Genomic DNA, 23,876 nt, shown 5'->3' with positions numbered 1-23,876 from the left:
GTGCTAGCATCAATCCCTCCTGTGTGCATTGCTTGTCCAAACTTTACACTCAAAACATTCATTGGCTTTGCTCCATCACCCTTCAACGGCTTAGTTCAAGAGAAAACTAATGTTGATTTTCAGTAAATGTTTGTCCACTCTTACTGTTAAGTTCTTGCTGGATTACATCTAAACCCAAAGAAAACACATTTAAAAGTACGAAGCCTTATGATAACACAACTTGCGCCCTCACGTACGCATTGGAGAGTCATTGTGACTCAGTAAAGTGTTTCTCCTCCTCTCTATGCCTGTGCTGTCCTTTATCTGGGTGCGTGTTTAGGTAACTCTTGTTCTGGTGAGAGGATTTCCTGTAACTCTGGGACCAGCTCCAGCTTTCAGAGCTTTGCTTCTCAGCCCATAAACACATCAGCGACAACCTCTCCTACAAGCACAATAATATCCCACCGGCCTGCCTTCCCGTATCTCAATAGTGTGAACAAGCTGTGGGATTCCCAAAAGTGTCTATTTAATAGAGGGTCGAGTCATGTTTTGGGAGGGGAGGAGAGTAGAGGCGAGGGGGGGCATGATCGGGAAGAAAGATCAACGCACAATGTAAATTGGTGTTTTTCCTCAGGAAGTTTACCCGTTCCCATCATGACCAATCAATCATCGAATGAAAATACAAAGTGGTTGCTGTGTTTGACGTCAAAGAATGTCCTATTCTATTTTGGACAGTTTGCCCTGCAGCAAAAAAAAAACATTGACTTTTCTTTACTCGCTCGTGTGAGAGGGAGGCTAACGCAAGTTGTATAATTTGGAAACAACAGGGTGGGTGTCTTTCTATGAGAACCACAGTTCGGGCTTGACCTCGACCCAGAAGTAGGACAAATCTGGCCTTACATGTTGGATTTTTTTCTCATCATGAGATAACAACCGATGAAAATCATGTTGTTTCGTGTAATGTTTTTGTCGTTGCTTCTTTTTTGTCTTTTAGTCTAAACTAATGCCTTTGTGCCGCACTGTCTATTTCATGGGATTAGCTAATAATCCTTTCATACCAAAATTATTCCTTTCATGTGTATTCATACGGTTGCATATTGCGTTCACCTTAAAAATAAAAACTTAATGACTGGGCTATCTCCCATTTTCTTAGCCCCATATCTAAATAAAACTTGATCGCGCTGAATAAACTGAATGGAAGCAAGGGGTCTTCCTAGAATTTGGAGAAGGCAATCCACGTGAGACTTCCAACTATCTCAATAACTGCTGGTTGCTTTATTTTTGAATCATTTTGTTTTCCTTTCCAGCCAGGCTCAGGTAAAAATAAAAAAGGAAGGAAGAAGAAAAAAAAAATTCCGAAAACAACTCTCAAAATATATTAATCAGAAAACCAGAGTTGGGACGAAAAAAATATTAAAAAGTTAACCCCAGAAAATAAATTATTTCAAACAACTGAGTTTTAAAAAAAGTGCATTCAAAAACAACCCCAAAAATAAATTAATTTAATTTTATATATTTAAGGTGAATGTAATACGCTTCTGTACCTTCATATAGGACAGGGGTTTAAACTTGTGGCCTTGTGGCCAACTAAAGCCCACAGTATTTTTTGGCCCTCAATTGACATTTAATTGGAACATTAGTGTTCTGAGTATTTTGCGATGAACGATAAAAAAAAATTAAGTATAATGAATGAATTCATTAAAGACCCATTTTGGAATTTTTTTTTTAATAGTATTACATTAAAAGATACAAATCATGAATGAAAGAAAAATTATAAAATGAAAAATATATATAAATGAAAATATAATTATTTAATTAAAAAAATGTGCGTCCCTGTGATTGAGTGGTTAGCGTGTCGGCCTCAGAGTTCGAGAGTCGAGGGTTCGATCCCAGTTCGGTCTTCACTGTCTGGAGTTTGCATGTTCTTCCCAGGCTCACGTGGGTTTTCTCCCGGTACTCCGGTTTCCTCCCACATTCCAAAAACATGCATACTAGGCTGGTCGAAAATTCTAAATTGCCCCAAGGTATGAGAGTGAACTCGCATGGTTGTCTGCCTCTTCCTTGTGCACTGCAATTGGCTGGCCACCAATTCAAGGTGTCCCCCGCTTGGTGCCCATAGTTAGTTGAGATAGGATCCAGCACCCCCCATGACCATTGTGAGGATAAGCAGTTTGAAAAATGAATGGATAGAAAAAATCGAACATATTGCAATTACCGTATTTTCACGACTATAAGGCGCACTTAAAAGTCTTAAATTTTCTCAAAAATAGACAGGGCGCCTTATAATCCAGTGTGCTTTATATTTGGAAAATAAAATAAAATGTGTCATTCATTGAGGGTGTGCCTTATAATGCAGTAAGCCTTATAGACGTGAAAATAGGGTAGTTTGAAACAGAATGAGAATAGTGCATAAATTCAGCTAAAGTGTATTTTACACCGGGAATTTTATTTATTTATTTCTTTTTTGACTTTGCATAACTTGATTCTTTGGCTGCCATTGATGCCAATAAACAGCTAATTTGTTTTAACTGTGAATCAATCAATTTAATAGCTTTTACCCCTCATCTTTTACTAACTCCTACAACCCATACTATGTAATTTGGGCTGGCAGTGAATGAGTAAACCGAAAATCATTTGAATAGATGTCTTCTGGAGTGAACACTGTCCCTTAATGGTTTAACATGATCAGGCACCGAAATGCTCTCTCTTGTTCTCTCCCTTGCTTTTCACATCCGGTGTGACTCATTTGTTTGACCAATGACGATCTTCAATCTAATTACGTGCCCCACTTCATGTTTTATTGTCATTACCCGGGAAATTATCAAGGATCCCAGTGGAAGTGCTTGTAAACAAACATGGCTTAGTTCCAATGTGACAAAATTCAGAGATCCATTGTTCAACCATGAAATTTGGGTATCCAAAAGTGGTACAGTTTAGAGTTCAAATTAAAATGTTCTAGAAGAAATGAATCACAACAAAGTAAAGACACGGAGTATAAACGATCATTTGTAAAGTCTGCACTGTAAAAAAAATGAAAAAATAAAAATAAATAATAAAATAAATAAAAGCTTCAAATCACCCAATTTCACTTGATTTTTTTGTTTTGATGCAAAATTAAAAGAAAAAATACAAACAAAGCAGTTTAAACTCTGTACTATTCTGTAGTGGATCCCAGGCTACCACAGTGTACAGAGAACTGACTCCCCAGCCAGAACACTCTTTTGGAGACATCAGGTGTGAGGCCAGTTATCGTCTCATATCAATAGTCAACAATTTTACTATAACCCAAAAACTTGATCATGTACATCTTTTAATCAAGTTTAAAATAGTACCTTCATATTTATCTATTTTTTAGCACTGTATTAGAGTGGTTAGCATGTCCACCTCACAGTTCTGAGATCAGTGGAAATTGCATGTTTTCCGTGTGCCTGCATGGGTTTTCAGATTGGTGGAATGGAAAAATGAATGATTAAATTAGGTAAGAATACTCCATGGTAAAAATAGTAGTACAGTGGTACCTCGACATACGATCTTAATCCGTTCCAGGACTGAGATCGTATGTCGAGCTTTTTGTAACTCGAGCAGACGTTTCCCATTGAAAAAACAAATTAATTCGTTCCAACCCTCTGAAAAAACACCAAAAACAGGATATTGGATTGGAAAATGTTTTATTTCTTCTAATTCGCCATCTATTAACAAAGTAACACATAACTAGTAGTTTAATAGTAATAAAATGTGTTTAATAGAAGTAAAATTAGACGCATTTCGCGGAGGGTAGAGACAGCGACATACGCGGGGGGGGAGTTAATATTTTTTACCTTCGTTCTGGGCGGGTTAGCTGTTTGCCACGCCTCCACCCTCACGTTCGCTATCGATGGGCTGTTTGCTGTTGTATTCCCTTCAAAATATTCCGAAAATGATGCACACAAATGTCCACACAATAGGATAACACATGACCACTTGCCAACGAGAAGTAGTCTTGAATGAGCGATCGCGGGAGCTAACAGGCTAAGGAAGGAATAACAGCCTACCCATGTATTGATTGTGGGTAATGAAGTTTTATTCTGAGAAAGGGTACCATTGCCTATCGGTGTTGTGTGCACGAGTATACTTCATTACCCAGAAAGCCCTGTTTTTGCCCGCGCATGCGCGTTGTGCGTTTCCTGGTCGATGCTAAGAGAAACTCGTCTGAATAAATCGTTCAGTGCTCGTATATATCTGTTATACACGAAAGAGATGCGGCAAAAAAAGACAGTGCGCTACAATGATAAACAGCCTCTCATGTCATGGCCACCTGGCTTGGTCACATCTCGAAATTTTGATCGTATCTCGGGCAAATTATTCGATTGAAATTTTCATCGTACCTCGAGCATGTCGTAGGTAGAGCTGATCGTAGGTCGAGGTACCACTGTACTCCTTGGACAGTGACGGCTGGCAGCGATTGTTCGTTCTACCAGTTCAAATGGATCAGACATCCGTGAATGGCACTGAAACATGATCATGGCATGCAAACGCAATGAGTGTTGTTGTAATCGTTCATTTTATTGTCCATTCTGCAACTGACAATGTCCTTACTGGAGATTCAAAATTTCTGTTGAACAAGCAACTGTTGACCTAAAATTCGCTTCCATGAACTTTCATCTATTTCCAGAAAAAGCACAATACAAACAGTAACAGGAGGCCACTGCGACCTCTCCCCTTTAGCCTGGTTCAACAGTTCACTAGTACCTCGACTAGTAGGTGCTATTTACATAACTTAGCTCAGTGACTATGTACGGGGGTGTTGAGATCCTTGAGTTATTAACACCCTTTGCACGTTGTATTTTATAATGGGGGACATAATTCTGTGAGAACTGTTGCGTTGCTCCATTTCATCATAAGATGTACTCAAAAGATATTTTCTTGCAAATTAGGTCAACAACAATTCCGATTGCGCCTTTCCTCACATGTATTTATTCACGTGCAGCGTTCTGTGCTAGATACCTTTTACCTTATTTCCGATTCGCCGAAGAACAAACAGGACTGCTGGTGCAGCGGATGATAAACTAAGTGGGGACCTGCAGAACTCTTGAGTAACATTCTATTTTTGGAGTTTGGCCGCTTGTCTCGGGTGCACTGTGCATGTCAAGTGAACTTTGGAGGACTTTTGTTTATCCTGAACGCTTTGGTGCTCCAGATGGGTTCATGCAGCATTTGCCTGCCAATATGGGAGCACAAGAAATTGAGTCACTAATGGCTGCAGCTATCTTAATTGCCTGAAATAATTCGCCTCACTTCCTGGGGGGGAGGATCATGATATCTACAACGGAGGAAGGATATAGCCACTAGCTTAATCACATTCATTATTAGGTATCTTGTTTTTCTGAGTTACACAGAGAGTACAGGGCCTGGCGACTGAGTGGCCTCAACAGCTCTAGGGTCCTGGGTTCAAATCCAGGTCGGTCCACCTGTGTGGAGTTTGCATGTTTTCCCCTGGCCTGCGTGGGTTTTCTCCGGATACTCTGGTTTCCTCCCACATTCCAAAGACATCCAAAGTAGGCTGATTGGACACTCTAAATTGCTCCTAGGTATGAGAGTGAGCGTGAATGGTTGTTTGTCTCCTTGAGCCCTGCGATTGGCTGGCCACCAATTCAGGTTGTCCCACGCCTTTGGCCCGAAATCAGATGGCATAGGCTCAAGCACCCCCTGCGAGATGAGATGAGACAGAGAGTACAATGATACAGAGGACATATTGTACATAGATACACGCACAAATACACGTTTTAATAGATGGAGCATTGTTTTTAATTCTGTTACCCACAATAGATTGATGTGGAGAACCATGGGAGACATGCATGAGATCAGAGTGGATTTAAGGTTTTGCAGCATCTACAATGACCTGTAGGGGTCAGACGAGCTCCGTAGATTAGTTCACGTTTTAAACTGCTACTGAAAGAAGTCTCTGACTAACCTTGGCACTGATCTGGTACTTCCCAAAGGTGTGTTTGTTTAACAGCTACAGCGAATGTCCATTTTATTGGCAAGGTAAAAACTTTTGAAAACTGTCACTCTAACCCTATTCATAATGACTCACATCAAGGAAGTTTATTGAACCTATTGATTAAACTATTACTTGAAATCCACTGCTAACAACAATGTAGTTGCTCTTGATGAAATTAATTAGCAGAAGAACACCATGCATGGGCAATTGTGTTTTATTTTTGTTTTTTTCAAACGAAGGTTTTAGGAATGGATCAGGGCTGAAATATTTTTAAATAGCACTATACCCGAATCCAGTTGCAAATATATTGAATATAAAATATCAGACCAACAATCCACAGTGTTCTGCTGTTTTGTCTCTGTCAATGACCGAATAGAGGCTGTTCTGACAAGTTTCAATGATAAGGACTTTTAGGAGTTGATTGAACTTCATTTGGCAAACTCATCCATGGTCTCAAACAGTCCGTGTTGTAAAACGGCAAAAGCATTAAACCAGTGATAGTGATTTCAGTCCAAACCTGTCGTGAGGTCAAGTAAAAAAATAAAATTTCAAAACATAAACAACATACAAATCTGCGTTATTCTAGATATTTCTGTCATACGACATTTGCAGTTGAAAACGGTATCCGACTAGCGTTCCCACCCCTGTGTAATTTATCTCGGCATATATAGTGACGACGCCATCGATTACCCTAATGCAGGGGTGTCAGACTCGGGTTGGTTCGCGGGCCGCTTTAACGTCAACTTGATTTCACGTGGGCCGGACCATTTTAGATATATTTAGATATATTTTTTTTTATAAATGGATTAAAAGCCCTGAATATTCAGGTTTTTATAGATCTAAAACTATGTTGATTTTAGCTTTTTTTAAATATATTTTTTGATTTTACAAAATGATTTTTGAACTAAAAACTGAAAAAAAAAAGATTAAAAATTTACAATTATTGATTTAAAAGGGGGACAATCAGGAAATTTAATATACATCTATAATCTTCATTTTAATTTGATCCTAAAACAGAATGTCGGTACTCATGATTTACTTTCCCGGGCCACACAAAATGATGCGGCGGGCCAGATTTGGCCCCCGGGCCGCCACTTTGACACATGTGCCCTAGTTGACAGATTGTATCAATAAACATATACTAATAATAATAAAAATAGGTCGAATCATCTTCTACTCGTTCCCTTTATGCCTAGCAAGTATGCTTTCTATGCTCTCCAGACACAAAAAAAAATTGACGTTCAGTATGAGTAACAGATTTAATTTTCCAGCAGTAGACATACTTCAAAGAGTGAATACGAGTAGAGAGGAGCCCTGTTAGAATATCCTTCAAATGCATGTGACAGAGTGATATTTCCTTTTTTGGCTGAGTCATGAGAAAATAGTTGACTCTCAATCTCATGAGCCCCATGTTTACCTTATGGGCAATCATCTTAAACATTAACTAGGGGAGCAAATTTAAAACGGCCTTCCTTTGGCCTATGCTCTACTTTTCAACAAAATATAGAACAAGTTCAAAATGAACTGTGACTGCCCGGCTCACTTCTTAAAACCTATGTGGGCTCAAGTTAGCCTTAATTTTTTACGTCTCCTTCCCAGATTACATTGTTGTTACCTGTCAGGTTTGATCTTTGCTTTATCACACCATGATAGAGAATATTATGTTTCTGTACATCTCTAATGGCACTGTATAAGACATGTTGTGGTTGTTTGTATGGAAAACACACCAAAGGGGAGAAAGAGGTTGTTTATTTGCCAACAGCTGGCTCAGCAAGTAAACTTGGGCCTGAGGTTCTACACCAAACACCCGTGACCTTTACTTCTATCGTGTGGTCTCAGTGAACTGGAATTGCAACTCAGAAAACAAACAGCTTATCTTGTTGTGACTATTCAGCGAAGCTTGAAATATGGAACGTGGTCCAACAAGCCACTGATATTTGAGATCTAACACTTGCTGTTTTGGCTTTTCTTTACATTTAGAATAATGCATTGAGTTGGTATCAGCTTTATATTTTTCAACCTTACCTGTTTCCCTTCCGTCCTCACAAATAAAATGACCCTGGCCTACTAACCCAGCTATCTGCCAGCCCCGTCTGACCTCTCTCGTGCAACTGCCTGTCCAGTGTGATTTAGCACATAAACGACACGTCCGCCTCGACTCACCAACTCTAGAACGTGAGGAGACTGATGATGCTTGCAGGAATGGATTGGAAAATAGCACGTCTATGTAAATAGTAGTAGTAGTTGTATAAATATTGCTGAGGGAGTTTGACAGCTGCAAATAAATCAATTTTTGCAATGATAACTGGATGAATGAATGTTTTAGTGGCATTGATGGCAATAGAGGTCTAGTCCATTTGAACTGGGAGGGTTGGCAGTGATCATTTGATTGATCAATATGGAACTAGATTTGTGCTGTGATTCAATCGGACGACTGTTATGTCCTGCCACTCATCATTTTGCGTGAGTACCATTTAATAACTATGACATAATCAATGGAGGGTGTACTTTAAAGTAGCTATAAATTATTCAATTTTCAAGGGATTTTACAATGAATTCTCATAAAGCATTATATGATTTGCATAGCAAAAAAAAAATGTGCATTTTTTTTCTACATCGTGACTGTATGAATCTTGGCGACAAAAATCAGTGAAGATCAGTCATTAGTATTTTTCGAATAAAAAAGCAAAGAAAATACTGTTTATTTAGGATTTTATTATTTAAATTAAAAAGAAAAAGTTTGAAACGCAGTTGTTAATCACTTATAATTCATTCATCTTCCGTACTGCTTTTCCACTCAAAGGTGGCGGGGTGCTGGAGCCTATCCCAGCAAACTACAAGCATCAGTGGTTACTAGCCACTCATGTTTACCATCACACCACAAATAAACAAAAACAAAGTTTACGAATAAACATCCTCGTTGAAATGTGATAAATTTGATAATTTATAATGTAACATTAACACTGTTAGAACAGTCAGAAAGTTGTTGATGTGTTTCCTTAGTTATGTGTCGTAACTGTTAATAGGGCAAAGTTACTGAGTAGTAAATGTAAATACAGTCTCTAGCAGCAGCAGCCAATGAATTTTTAAAAAATCAGAACTTTACTTGACTTCAAATTCACATTTTGCATGACAAATGTTTATAATGACTCTCTCCGGACAGGAACAAGCTTTTTTGAGTAGTCAGTGGACATCGCAAAAGCCATACATAACACAATTTCATACTTCTGTTTTTTGCTTTACTGTTTTTTATTGCGAACAAAGGCAAACAGCCAGGCTGCAGGCTGTAGGCTGCGGCTGGAACCAGCTAGATCAGACCGGTAGCTGATAGGGGGGGAGGGGGAGTTAGAGAAAGAGGAGGCTGATTGTGGTGGGGGATGTACTGCGGTTGTTGGTGAGGATGAAGAAGAACTCTGAGCTATAAGAAAATGGATAGAATGGCTGGAGGAGGGGAAACTAGGAGGTATAGTGTTTTGCCTGTGGATGGATAGTCTGGCAGGCAGACAGCTATGGGTCCCCCACGAGCCCCTCCCTGCATTGGTCAGTGATGTAATGCAGTCGAGTGCTATTTAAAGCCATGCTGCTGCACAGCTTCTATAGCGTCACAACACTGGGCTACATTGATCAGTAGTGAAACTCTCACTGTCCGGGAGGATGAGAGCAGAAACCACCAGTAGCAGTGGGTGCAGTGACCAGGTGTTGCATACTTTAGCCTGCTTCACAGTAAATATAAATCAACCACACGTCAAATGATTAAAATGCAAGCTGGGTTTGATCAAAAATGTTTGCCCTCAGAGATCTTGCCCATATAGCAATTCTGATATTGCTCATTCTCAGACTTATAAGTCTTCATCTGGCATTGACAGCAATAGACGGCCAGTCCGTTTGGACTGGGAGAGGCCGGCAGTGAATGAATCTTCAATGGCAGTGATTGAGTTTTGATACTCATAAAACATGCAATATGCTAAACATTTATCAATCATTCCAGAATTGAAGCACATTTTGCCATCTGCTCCTTATTCATCTAAAATGGGTAATGAACTTTAAAAACCTTGTTTAGCACTTTTTATATACTATGTGTTACATTTAAGGCATCATCTCTTTAATATTTACAATATTTGACATAATCACAGCAAGTTTGTACTAATGTTAGCGTTTCCTAGGAAAACAGTAACACCCCATTTGTTGCAGATAATATTTTCCAAGAAATGTCGCAATAGGTACAGTGTTTTTATGGTGTCTATTTAATATTATTTGGACTTCTAAAACCCTCTCTTTACTATTATTTCACTTACCCTTTACAACACTGATATAAATATATATGTATATGTGTGTATGTATATATATATATAAACATGTATATATATATGCATGTATATATACGGCATAAATGAATCGACCATATGTTACATCTAGAAAGAAGAAGAAAACATTCGGAACATGGCAGCGATATCCTTTTCCAAGGGCACCAAGCGAGTGGAAGCACTAGGAATAAAAATATGTTTAAGATTGAGAAGGCCGTATCGGAATACTCTCCAAAATTGTGACCTCCATTCAACAATCTACGCTATAAACTTATCATATATACGTGCGGATTCGAATTGATTTGTCCTGAATCTCCGATAGTCGATCTACAATTGGTGATGTATTACTGTAGATCGTAGTTGTTTAGCTAGCTGTTACTCTTGTTCAAGGGGACAAATTTCCTTATGTAACCAAGTAAAGTAATATTTAAAAAACATTTCTGAGCTCATCCATTCTTTTAGAAATTGTCTGATGCTGCCAAATCTAACATATTGTGTAATTCACTGTTTTCTCCATCCACCATGATAAGCCAGGTTTACATGCATGTCGTTGGACACTCCATGAATAATAACTTATATTTTATCCCCGGTGAGTAATACCGTGGTGTGAAAATGCTTGTTTTGTCTTTTGTTCAGCTCTGTCTGATTGTATAACCTTGTAATGTTGGAGGAAATCAATTTATTTTTGTCCCCTTCATTCTTGTTCAACGAGTTGATATCTTCTTCAGGCAAGTCATCACATGGTACAAGCTGTGCTGAGATCTATCTCCCTGTTCTCTGCTATGAGTTAGTCTGTTGCCTGAGGGTCTAGACAGGTCGACTCCTTGTGTCTTGCACAATAAAGAAGTTAAGCGGGGGACAAAGGACAGGGTGGTAGATAAGTTCCGATAAATCCCCTTTCTGCACCTGACTCCTTCCCACCCTGATGACCTCCACTCTGTGAAAGGTCATCATTATCTGACTGCTGCTAACATGTCCCTCTTTTTTCACAAAAAAGTAAAGTACACTAACTCTAACATCCGTAAGAGTTTCCAGATCAGAAACTCCAGCGCAATCACACCGTAAACCATACCCGGTTTAATAATAACCTGTTCAAATTAGATCCTCCCATTCAAGACATGATTTATGTATGCAACTCTATGTATTGTTTCGAAGAATTTGACTCTTCAACTCTGAATCAGAAATTACATACGCTCATGGTGATATCCTAAAATCCAAACGGTTGTATCAAGTAGCCCAAATACAATGAAGCCGCATAAATTTATATCCCACTGTAAATAACCCAAGTGGGCCCAAACCTGCCTAATCTCGCAACACCATATTTTAATCCGTACAAACCAGGCCTACCTCAGTCAAATATAATGTAAAGACATGATTTCTCTAAAGTGGTATTGGTTTTAAAAAGAGCTATAAGATAAGCAAATCATTACTGCATGTACTCATCATAAAGACAAAAGCAACAGGTGTGCTGGACTACTGAAGCAGGGGATATAGTCCAATTTAGACTGATCCAAGGTCAGCGTGTGCATACTGAGAGGTGGTTACATAATATGATAATATGTTCTCACCACTAATTAGGTCTTTGACTTTGTCATGTCATTGCCAGAGAGTTTTTCTCCAACTTTCATGAACTGAGGGATTTTGCACAGTAATCTGCGTTGACATTGTTGTTTTCAAAATTCACTATTGTAACACATGCACGGGCTGTTTGCTATACTTCTAAGTGACCTTTTTCCTCGGCAGACCTTATGATTGAAGCAAAGTTGTTTTTTAGGTCATCCACATACAATTTCCTTGTCTCCTGAGCCATTCATTATTTATCCCTTACAAGGATTGGAACACTTTCTCTTGTGTCATTGTCCGAGTTGAGACTGCTGATTTCACTCAGTGGTTTATTTGTGTTTGTTAGAGACGTTTAGATGAACTCTTTCTGTATCATCCCCAATGATAGATATCCAATCATGTGGCTGTGTTCATACTTTTGATGTACATTTATATTAGTTTGTCACTAATAGATGTCTAAACCTTTCGAACTGGAACGTTTGCCAGCAAACATTCATTTATTTGTCTCTCCCTCTCAGTTCAAAAAGATTGGATGCCTATCAATGTCATTAGTAGCCAATGACTTAAAATGGAATGCCACACAAACATATTTTGCCATACTAACCTAACACTAATGAAATTGATTGGGGATTTTTTTTTTGAGCTAAAGGAAGATAACAGTTGAAGGAATAAGTAGACTGTGTATATATGTAAGTGTGTATATATAATTTTGCATTAATGTTTTTACATTGTTGATATTTTTTTTAATAAAACCTAATAAGCTGCAATTGGCTGGCCACCAATTCAGCGTCTCTGGTAGTGAGCTGGGATGGGATAAAGCGTTTGAGAAAATGAGATCAGATGAGAAAATAATGAATAAATGGGTCAACAATAACAATCGTAAGGCCTTGTTTAACTCATTACCTGCTATTAATGGGTATAGTCATCTAATTTATTTAAACTGGAAGGAATGACTGTGAATGCTTATCTTTCAGTGCCATTGAAGATGTCCAATCCATTTTGACTGGGTGGGGCAAATGAACTCCAACTAGTTACACAAGTGACGTATCAAGGGTTATTAATAAGGAAATTATCAAATAAATATGGGGGGTCACTTGGTTTAATTCTTGAATAATTGTACTTCAAATACCCACTGAAGAGTGTTAGGGAACATTGCAACTATAATTTAATTTCTTTTTTTAAATGAATTTCATAACGTTCTGCTAGCAAAACTGTTGGATGCTGTACTGTCGCTACATTGCACATTGTTTTTGTTTTCATCAAATGGTATGGGTGTGTCTTAAGTTGGCAAGCTCCTAACTACCTGAACCATTTCACCTTCTGGGCTCAATTCCCAGCACTGAGAACATGAGTTTCTTTCCTGTGCCATTCCACCCACTCACACCCTGCAGGGCTAGGATGGGAAAATGACTGAATCAGTAGTCATTTTTATGTAAACATGGTGGCTCTGACTTAAATGGGGGAAATCCAAAAATGGTTATGCATATAGTTTCTTTTCTTGCTGATTTCCAGCGATCATTTCCTGCCAACCTTCAAATGGATTGGACGTCTATCACTGTCAAAGCACTGAAAGAGATATTAAACAGGGTGGAACGGGATATCCACAACCAGTGTAAATCCAAGAAATATTTCTGTGACCACAATATTTAATGTTTGATTTAGTTGGGAAGTGACTCAACAGGTTACACTATGAGGGCCTTGCTCCGTCTGCAGCTGTCTTTAATTCACCGACTGTTAATGATGCTTTTCCATGGAAGTCAATGTTATTCATGTAAACTATATATTTTTTCAGATCTGTTTTCTGGTGTCAGCTTTCCGTGGCCGGGTGCTTTCAGAGGACAGCTGTGCAGCTCTTGCGCTCTTCTCTCACTACTTTTACCTCAGTCAGTTCTTTTGGATGCTTATACAGGTAAGTGCAGGTGTCAGAATTAGGGTCACTCGACCCAAAGTTATGATCATTAAGCGTCAATTAAGCATTTCAATTGTCCTTCATGGAGGAAAGAACTCAGTGTCTTATAGGCTTACAGTGGGTTTTTTTCATTTTTTATTGCAAAGGACCTCCCACATTCATTTTCCGAACAACTTATCCTCACAAGGGTCGTAGGGGATGCTGGAGCCTATCCCAGCCAACTAGGAGCACAAGGCAATGGACACCCTGAATCAGTCGCCAGCCATTCACAAGGCACAAGGAGACGAAAAATCTTCCAGGCTCACACTCATAACCAAAGGCAATTTATAGTGTTCAACCACTTGCCCACCGGTCGCCTCTACCCCCATTCGATACAAAAAAAATCATTGTTTACTTAACTTGTGGATAAGGACTGGTACCACCTCATGCAGGCAATACCAGCCTCTTCATTTGAGAATGGTCTCGGGATTTGTTGCTGTTGCTAAAATCAAAACAGAAATATGAAAACTAATTTATATGTCAAAACTTCCCAAATATTTTGTTTTTATATGTTCACATTCAACATTGAAAAGAATCACCGAAACACAAAGAAACCTAACAATAAAATGATTTTATCATGATGAACATCTTAACATAAAACTATTTTAATCCTTGTCATCTGCAGACAAGAGCACAGGAATTCCATGACTCGAAATGCTTGTAACCAAATGCTCCGGAACACTACAGTATCCCATTTTAACTCATTCACTGCCAACCCAGCTCAGAGAGAATGCATTGTGGTCGTTAGTAAAAGAGGGACATCAAACGATCGCTGCCAGTATTAATGGATTTGGCATCATCTGCCAATGAGTTAAAAAAATGGAAAGCCCTCATGAATTTACTGTCAAATTAATAACAAACTACTGTAAAAAAAAATCTATTTTTGAATGACTGTTTTACATAAATGACTATAAGATGTATGAGTTACCAGTTTTATGATTCTCAGTGATTAAAAAAAATCTGCGATAATATATATGGTTACTGGAGCTCAATAAGTAAACTTTGGCAACACTAGCTTCCAGTATTTCAGCAGTGAAGAATTGAAAATGGACACATTTCAGCCCTTGAAAGAATCAAAGCTAACATTAACTCACTCCACGCCCCCCCAGTCCGAATTAACTGATTATCTATCGACGTCAATGGCAAATAAAGAGTGCAGCTATATAACAGCCACTCTTGTTGTAATTGATTGCCGTCACTTAGCTCTTTGTCCTCTACAGTCTTTCCCCTCCTATCAGGCAGACACTCAAGAGTCCTGCTCCTCATACTAACAGGCGCCAGAAAAACCCATTTCAAACCACAAGGAAATCAATATGTACTAGATTCATAAGGGAGGAAGGGTGTTTGTCTGTGCCAAGTGAATGGGTCGACCAGCATATCTAACAGTGAGGCCTGAAAAAAGGCAATATCTGTGTCCGGATTGGATTTTCAGCATTACATAACATTGTTGCTCTTTTAGTTTATTGAAAAGTTAACTTGCACTCTCTCTCTCTCGGCTGGTTTGCTACACAAACACTGCAGTGTTTTGCCGTCATGCTCGGCCAACAGGGCATAATGCTCATTTCCAGTCAGTGACGCAGGAGGTGGGACTCGAACCCAGACTGCCCACACCAAAGTCAGGCGGAAGAACCACTACACGATCGCGTGGCCGAATTCAAACCAAAGTATTAAAATTGCACTGGGAAACTTATGAAAAACAAGTTGAGTTTTACACTGATTAAAACTAAAATTATCTTGATGACTCCAAAAATGTCAATCAGTGAGTCGGGCATCTCTCATCTCATTTTATGAACCGCTTTATCCTCACTAGGGTCGCGGAGGGTGCTGGAGCCTATCCCAGCTGACTTTGGGCCAGAGGCGGGAAACACACTGAATTGGTGGCCAGCCAATCGCAAGGCACGAGGAGACAGACAACCATTTATGCTCATGCTCATACCAAGGGGCAATTTAGAGTGTTCAACCAGTCTACCATGCATGTTTTGGAAATTTGGGAGGAACCTGGAGTATCCGGAGAAACCCTGTGGTTAATCAATAATTTAATTATTTAAATTAAATATTATATATATATTAAATTAGACCAAATGTATGCATGTTTTTCGAATGTGGGAGGAAACCAGAGTACCTAGAAAAAACCCACAGAGGGGAGAACATGCAAACTCCTGTTGTTGTTGGGGAGTCCAAGCGAAAGTAAAGCAGGTCACAATGTTACCGGTACAATTTCAAAATAATATAACAGATAAAGGAAATGCATTTACATCTTGAGGGATTTCATGACTTGGATCTTGTTTTCGTATGTCAGTCCTGGTCATTTGCATGGTTTCGTAACCTTAAAATTTTGTATGTAGAAGCATTTGCTGTAGTCACTGCTCCAGTGCATTTTTTTAAGAGGTCCATATATTCAGTACAATATTTTCAAACTTCTTTAATAAAATGGAGATCCTCTTGTTTAAAAACATGACATGATAGAGAATGTTTTGTATCCCACACAAAAGGTTTGTTGAAAACTATTAAATCAACATTTCCTTTAAACATATTTATTTCATCTCCATATTTAAGGCATGCTGATGCAAATTTAACTTTGAATTTATTACTGCGACTTTCACTGTGTTTCCTCCCGGTGCTCCAGAGGAATAACAGGATATCTTATTTTCCTTAGGCCCATCCTATTATTTTCTGCAGACACAACTATCAAGAAAAAAACACATTTGTCTGGCAAGCCACAGGAAACACAATCTATTTTTTTCCATGCCCTTCTTCCAACTCCGACCTTCACTATCAAAAGTCGGCGAGTTCACCTCAAAGGCCACCTCATTCATTTATTGTGTCTTGACAGCTTCTCACACCACCAAGAGAAAGTCCGACCTTAATTCTGACATTTTCCGATTGTCTTTTTGACACGCGGTTGAGCTGTTATACAACCTTAGCATGTGTAAAGCAGTTTGTTGCGTTATCTGTTACACAACAATAATGTTTATTTGAGAGCAGAGGTTGTCCGAGTTAGAGGTCAGCATCCCATAACCTCCTGTTGCGTCACACACAGTTCTCTATTTGTAAATGTGTTAACAGACAGATGGGCAATCACAAACATCATCAGCTTTATAGGTGTTGTATAAAGGTTCATTACTCTGAACAAAGAGCGGGATGGTCTTTTGTGTCCTCTTTTATAGATTTTGAACTTTAAGCTCTGCATCTACCCAAAGGAAAAATATATATATATACTATGTCCTAGGACATAGGTGTAAAAATGATGAAGACTCCTTATATTCCATTTTGTTCCTCATTGTCTGCCATTGATGATGGAATGAGCTGGCAGTGATTCTTTGATTCGTTCATGGCAGTGAAATGCTATCATTGAAAGTAGTCCGACTGCTACTTGATACAGCTCATTTTGCGTGCGGCACCATATCCAACTTGGCCCTGATTCACATATTCACACGTGTTTTCAGCACCTCTGCGCTTTTCGGCTGCTGTAAATCAAACCAGAATGACAGGTTCTCTCTAGAAGCCACAGATACACTCATGTTATCAAGTTAACATTTTACTCCATAAAATTAGTTGTGTTCAATTGAATTACCAATACCTAAATTTTGGAGTAATCAGAATATGAAAGGGTAAGTTCTGTGAGCTCGATGTGTTCAATTGTGGTTACTTGGTGCCTTCAAAAGTACAGTTCTAAAGTTACTTTGGGTAGATGCAGAGCCAAGCAGTTTAGCTCAGTTGCTGAAATATGGTGCTGTCATTTATAGTAAAAGTGATTCTGCATATTTAACCTCAGTCTCAGTCTGCAGAAGGTCCCCCACCTTGTGGATTTCCTGTGTGTGGCTCCAGTTTTTTTTACCTAGGTCTACAATGTCTTCTGTGTTTGTGCTTGCTACTGTCTCGCTACTGCAACCAAGGGAATTTCCCGAATACGGGATAAAATAAAGTTCTAATCTTATCTAATGACAAATCCCACGTATTCAATAACAATTTAAGATCGGTTTACTTCAAATTTCGAGATCTGCTTTCTTAACGTAAGATAACTTTACTCAAAATTTTATATTTATGTTTAATGTCAAGGGAGATAAGGGGACTTAAAATTTCAAGTTCAGATAACTTTTTTTCCCTCACCCTATTAAACATGATTCTTTCCACTGAGATCCACATTATAAAGTTGTTATGTGTCACTTTAAATCGTTCATTCCTTTTGTGTCTCCAGGCTGTGAATTTTTGGCAAGTGCTAGTAATGAACGATGAGCACACGGAGCGGCGATATCTGCTGTACTTCCTGTTGGGGTGGGGTCTTCCAGCTCTTGTGATCGTTATACTGGTCGTCGTTTTGCTTGGAGGCTTCGACTGGAGTATCCACGCAGTCTACGGATTGGTGCAAGGGAACGTGTAAGTTGACTGTTTAAAAAAAATTCAACATGATGTCACTTGTTTAAAGCCAACACCTGATCTGCTGACATCATGTGAGGCGATCGCTCAACCAATCAAATGAATGAAGCACAGAATGATTCAGTCAAGGAAATTTTCCCTCAGAAGTGGAAGTGTACAAAATTAAACAAATTAGAAAAGCAAACAAAACCATTCCTTGGCCTTAGGTGTGCCAGTGCTCGTGGACATTAGCTATAAATAAACACAACATTCCAAGAAGTTGAAAGAAAATTAATCCTTCTAAACAAACACATGAACTCATATGGAAAATGCATCTTTTTTCCTATACAGAGTTTTCCGTGCTTGGTAAATGCACAACTCTTAAAAATATGGTCCTCCTGAAATCACATCTAAAATTAGCTGCTCGCCTTAGGTGTGGCTGTTGTCCTTGGAACTGTGTATGCACACCAGTTTCCTGTGGGCGGGTAAGTGGCCGTGAGACAGTGGGTGCATAGATGCGAGATTTGCGGATACACAAGAGCAAGTCAGGTAAAAGTGAAGTTGCCATTCCTCTTTTTTGGGAAAGAGGCAGTATTCATCATAATATACCATTATTTTCAAAGTTATGGCTGTTATGCTGACATCCGGTACGACATCAACCCTTTGTAGGGCACTCATTTAGCTCCTTGACTCCCATTGCTGACTCCAGACATCCAATCCATTTTGAAAAGGAAAGTATAGCAGTGAGAAATCGCTTGGACATCTATCACTGACACATGAGCATTCTTTTAGTTTACACAAATTGGACATCCAACCATATCACTCAATAGCAGGCAAAGATTGATTAAAAGTACTGAAGGCAGTTTAATTTATACTATGTCTTAAAATAGAGGCAAACAAGGGCAGTTATTTATGTAAATCAATCACTGACATCAACGGCACAAGACGTCCAATCCATTTTGACTGTCAGGCGAATGAACAAACATCAGTCAAAATGAGTTCTCGTGCGATCAGTGGAAATGAAAAGAAGCATTTGCCCAACGCCCTGCCAGTTTCAATGAATTACACATCTATCCTTGTCAAGTTTGTTTGGACTATTACAATTGATCAGACATCAATCATCGTCAATGGAAAATAATGATTTAATTTTGAATTATTCAGAAAACAGAAAGGAGTTGGTTTTTAAATTACCAAATTAAACTAATTCATATTTTATTACCAAAGCAAGTAACTATGCAGTGTATATTGTACAAATGTGAGTATCTGAGAGGGGAAAAAATGAACCAAAACTAGTGTTGTTGTACATATTTGACAGAACAGGTTCAGTTCCCGGTCAAAGCTCCAATTGCCAGCCAGTGCCAGTCCCAAGCCTGGATAAAAAATGTGGTGGCTTGTGTCAGGAAGGGCATCTGGCATCACATCTGAGCCAAACAGATCATGTGAGTGACTTACTGTAGCGAACCTGGAACAGGACAAACGGAAAGTCACGACAACAACAAAGAGAATTAACTGGAATAGCGCAAAATTGAAGCTTTATTTACAGTAGGTGTTTTATTGGGCATTTTTTAATTCAGCTCAAGTCACTTACGTGTAATGTGCTTTGGGCCGGATTTCCTTTTCTTGTGAAATTTCCAGTACAGTAAGCTCTCACCCAACCACAAGGCCACGGAACAAATATCCATATTAGAGCATGTTTACGCTCTCACACTACAAGTGTGTGATGCAAATGTCTATTTGGCATACCATCCGTCATGTTATGGCTAACTCCAAGCCAATTAGTTTTCTCTGTAGTCACTGAAAACTGAGCTTCTATCTGGACTCCACTCTCCCACCACACGTGAAATAGACAGTCACATCAATGTTTTGTGCTGGCTTGCTTGGTGTTGTAATAGGAAGGGGCTAATGTTCTCAGATTCTGCTGGGAAAGTTGATGCTGTGATCAAACTGCTGCAGAGGGGCTTGTGAAAACCGTCACATTGACAGAAAACAAATACATATATGTTCATTCGCCCTTAAAGTCAGAATTACTTGGACATCTAGCCCTCTCAGTTGCACTGAAAGTTCATTCACAGGCAGTCCTCTGGATTTCAATGAATTCGGATTCTATCATTGTGTGTCCAATTCATTCACTTCCTTGTTAATTTAAGGGGACTTTTGGATCACCTATCGTTGATCTTGGGTCACTTTCTGTTACATTTTGGGGCATTTCATTTTTTTCTTTTTGTCAAAAATAATTAACACAAATTTAAATTTATTTTACCCAGTTGAAAATCAATAGGAGTGAATAGAAATGTTTTTATGGCAGTTGAATTGGAAATGTAATGGGAAATATTTGTCCAATTTTGGCAGAATTGTACATTTTAGTTAAAAACGTGCTGGTAACCTTTGTGCCCCTTGATTTTTTTTGGGGGGGGATGTGTGAATTAATCAGAAAAAATGTGGGACAAGTAGAATTTTAAATTTTTTTAGATTTTTTTCCTTTGGAAATGAATTCCTTTTTTATTAAAAAAATTAAAAAATGATTCTGCCATGCTGTGACCCGTAAGCATTAGGAGAAATTCATACAATCCTTGAGTTGCGTCAATTTTTGGAATGTTTTTAAGTTGAAAGGGTGTGGATCTGGAAAATGTTCTGGTAAACAGAACAAACAAATAAAATGTTGTATGTAAGGACGAAGCAAAGCAGTGATCGTTTATGTCTACTTTCTGCCTATTGAATTTTCCCGGTACTCGGACGTTTCGTCGAAAGACGTTTGGTCCCCAGACGTTTGGTCCCAGGACGTTTGGTCGACCGGACGTTTGGTCGACCGGACGTTTGGTCGACCGGACGTTTGGTAGAACGGACGTTTGGTAGAACGGACGTTTGGTAGAACGGACGTTTGGTCGCCGGGTTGTTACTGTTGAAACCAGCTCTCAAAATTATAATCATGAGAGAGAGAGTTTAATATCTAAATATCTAATATCAAAATATCAACAGTAAACTCTCTGTCATAATTTGACAGCGAGCGAACCCGGCGACCAAACGTCCGTTCTACCAAACGTCCGTTCTACCAAACGTCCGTTCTACCAAACGTCTGTTCGACCAAACGTCCGGTCGACCAAACGTCCGGTCGACCAAACGTCCAGGGACCAAACGTCTTTCGACCAAACGTCCAGTCACGAATTTTCCCCAATGCTCCATTTTTAGGTGCTTCATCCCGAACATCTATGCTGCACTGTGCACCTCTGTGCTCGTTCCGCTCATCTGTCTGGTTGCCGTGCTGGTCGTCTTCATACACGCCTACCAGGTTTCTCAGCAGTGGAAGGCCTACGATGACGTCTATCGGGGTCGTGCAAACAGCACAGGTACGGTTGCACAACGCGTTACTGTACCTTTATACTAAATATTAAAATGAGCATTTGTACTGTTAAATAGTCAAACATTTTCCCTCCCTTAATTGGGTGAGGTTTAGTCACTTAGACACTGTAAAGGAATTCTCATTTTTTTTACAATTATGCAGAGTCATGTGATGTACAGAATAATCGTATTGCACCCTGAAGTACAGCAAGAGTATATTTTGAGTGCAAGTGGTTGAAAAAAGCAGCATGTCGAGTGAAAAAGGCTGAGAGCGAGCAACCTCATGCAAAACAGGTTTTAAAAAAAAGATTAAAAACAGTGTGCGAAGTATGACGGCAAAGTCATAGTCAAGAATGTATCATTTTAAAAGCTGTTTCAAAAAAATCTCCGAATGTTTGACTTCAAACTCTGAGTGATGAGATAATCTTCAAAATAATCTGTGTGAGAGTGCAGCATGTGGGGCCACACGTAGAAACTTGGAAGGAGCATGTGAGACTGCTGACGTCACTGAAATCTGTGTTCGAGCCTAAATAGACAGGCGGAGGGAAAAAATAAATACCCAGGACATATGGATTAACGAAACAATGGCTTCTATTTATAGCCAAATCCTTATCCGAAGGCGTGTTTACATGACAATTTGTTCTTTTCAGATGATTAAATATCTGTTATTGCATTCTTATGCCTTTTGATGTTCCCTTACAACTGCACCTTGATCGATGATTGGCGAGGAATGTTAGCACTTCAGTGGGACGGGTGAGATCTGCGAGCATAGCGCTGGATTCATTCAAATTATTTAGTCAAGTGGTTCTCAAACATTTTCCGGCATCAAAGAATACTTAGCTTACTGCGTACCAACAACAGGGCTAACATTAGGCCAATGGCTTCCATTGTATTTTGACTGAGAAAGGCAGACTGTGATCGCTTAGTGCAGGGGTGTCAGACTCGGGTTGGTTAGCGGGACGCGTTAACGTCAACTCGATTTCATGTGGGCCGGACCATTTTAGACATAATATTTAGATTTTTTTAAATAAATGGATTAAAAGAACTGGGTTAAAAGCCCTGAATATTCAGTTTTTTTTATAGATCTAAAACAATGTTTATTTTAGCTTTTTTTAAATATATTTTTAGATTTTACAAAATGATTTTTGAACTAAAAATAGAAACAAATTGATTACAAAATTACAATTATTGATTTAAAAGGGGGAAAATCACGAAATGTAATATACATTTATACTCTTCATTTTAATTTGATCCTAAAACAGAAAGTCGGCACTCATGATTTACTTTCCCGGGCCACACAAAATGATGCAACGGGCCAGATTTGGCCCCCGGGCCGCCATTTTGACACTCGTGATTTAGTGGATTAGTTTGAGTACATAAAGCCACTCAGACAGTCTTGTGCGCACCACTGAAGTAAGCCTACGTACCACTGGGGTTACTCGTACCACATTTTGAAAACCACTTTTTTTTTAGTTTGTCGTGTGACCGTTATGTTAATATCAATTCATTTGTTTTCCATACTGGTTAACCTAATAAGGGTCGCGGGGTGTGCTAGAGTCTATCCCACCTGACTTCCGGTACCAGGCGGAGGACATCCTGAATTGGTGACCAGCCAATCGCAGTGTTATTATTCACTTTTCTTTAATCGCGCAGGAAGGTGCTGGTTCATTACGCAAGCATTTGAGAGTAACGTGTTGGCAATGTACTTATCTTCAATAGAACAGTACGTGATATTTATAGTGGTGACGGTTGCACGATCCCTTACATATTGTTCGTTTAAATGGTGGTCATGAGGTTAGATCAGCACTTGTGCAAACCCTTCACAGGCAGTCTTGAAACTTGTGGTATTTCCTGTGGCTTTTTCAAATACTACAACGCAGTGTTTGTATGAAGTAAAAACAAAATCGCACTGCTGTGCATTCGGTTCACAGGCAGGGCTTGCACGCCAGCGCACATATTATGCTGGCCACTTGCTCATTACTGCTGCTTGTTGTTACAGCTGCTGAAGCAGCCGTGTCAGCACCAGCCGCACTTTCTAACCGACTGTTTTGGTTGAACCCTTCCCCTCTTCTCGGTTTATCCTCTCACAGTCCGATAAAATGTAAACTAGAGCTGAGAAGAAGCTTGCTCATTGGTCACGAGTGGGCTTGCACTCTCAGGGGTTTAAGTGTTTATTTCTTATGTCAGCCAGAGAAAAGCGTATTCAACTTCCGTGTCTGACTAGCGATAAGACAATAAGTCCTCATTTGGACGGCATTTTTTATTTATTTTCAGACCTGATTAAACAACTCAAATTCTCTGTTGACTGTATTAAAGGAGCCTAAGACTCTTTTGTACACAAAAGGATAGTTCTCGCAGATGTATGTGTTTTTCTTTTGACGCTTTAGTTTGATTGACAGGGATAATTGCC

The 23,876-nt window shown here is 39.2% G+C and overlaps 1 protein-coding gene across 1 annotated transcript in view; it reads left to right on the top strand.

Annotated features, from left to right (window-relative positions):
* The window catches only part of adgrv1 (adhesion G protein-coupled receptor V1), a 94,062-nt gene that overhangs the window by 56,112 nt on the left and 14,074 nt on the right, over nucleotides 1–23,876 (top strand). The window contains exons 88-90 of the mRNA XM_077600919.1: nucleotides 13,619–13,735; nucleotides 17,973–18,151; nucleotides 21,317–21,474. Coding sequence (XP_077457045.1) covers nucleotides 13,619–13,735; nucleotides 17,973–18,151; nucleotides 21,317–21,474 — 454 coding nt within the window. The remainder of the gene's footprint in view (nucleotides 1–13,618; nucleotides 13,736–17,972; nucleotides 18,152–21,316; nucleotides 21,475–23,876) is intronic.

The sequence above is a fragment of the Stigmatopora argus genome, chromosome 5 (assembly GCF_051989625.1).
Source record: "Stigmatopora argus isolate UIUO_Sarg chromosome 5, RoL_Sarg_1.0, whole genome shotgun sequence".
In the NCBI taxonomy this organism is placed as follows: domain Eukaryota; kingdom Metazoa; phylum Chordata; class Actinopteri; order Syngnathiformes; family Syngnathidae; genus Stigmatopora; species Stigmatopora argus.
This window is presented reverse-complemented; position numbering and strand designations above follow the sequence as displayed.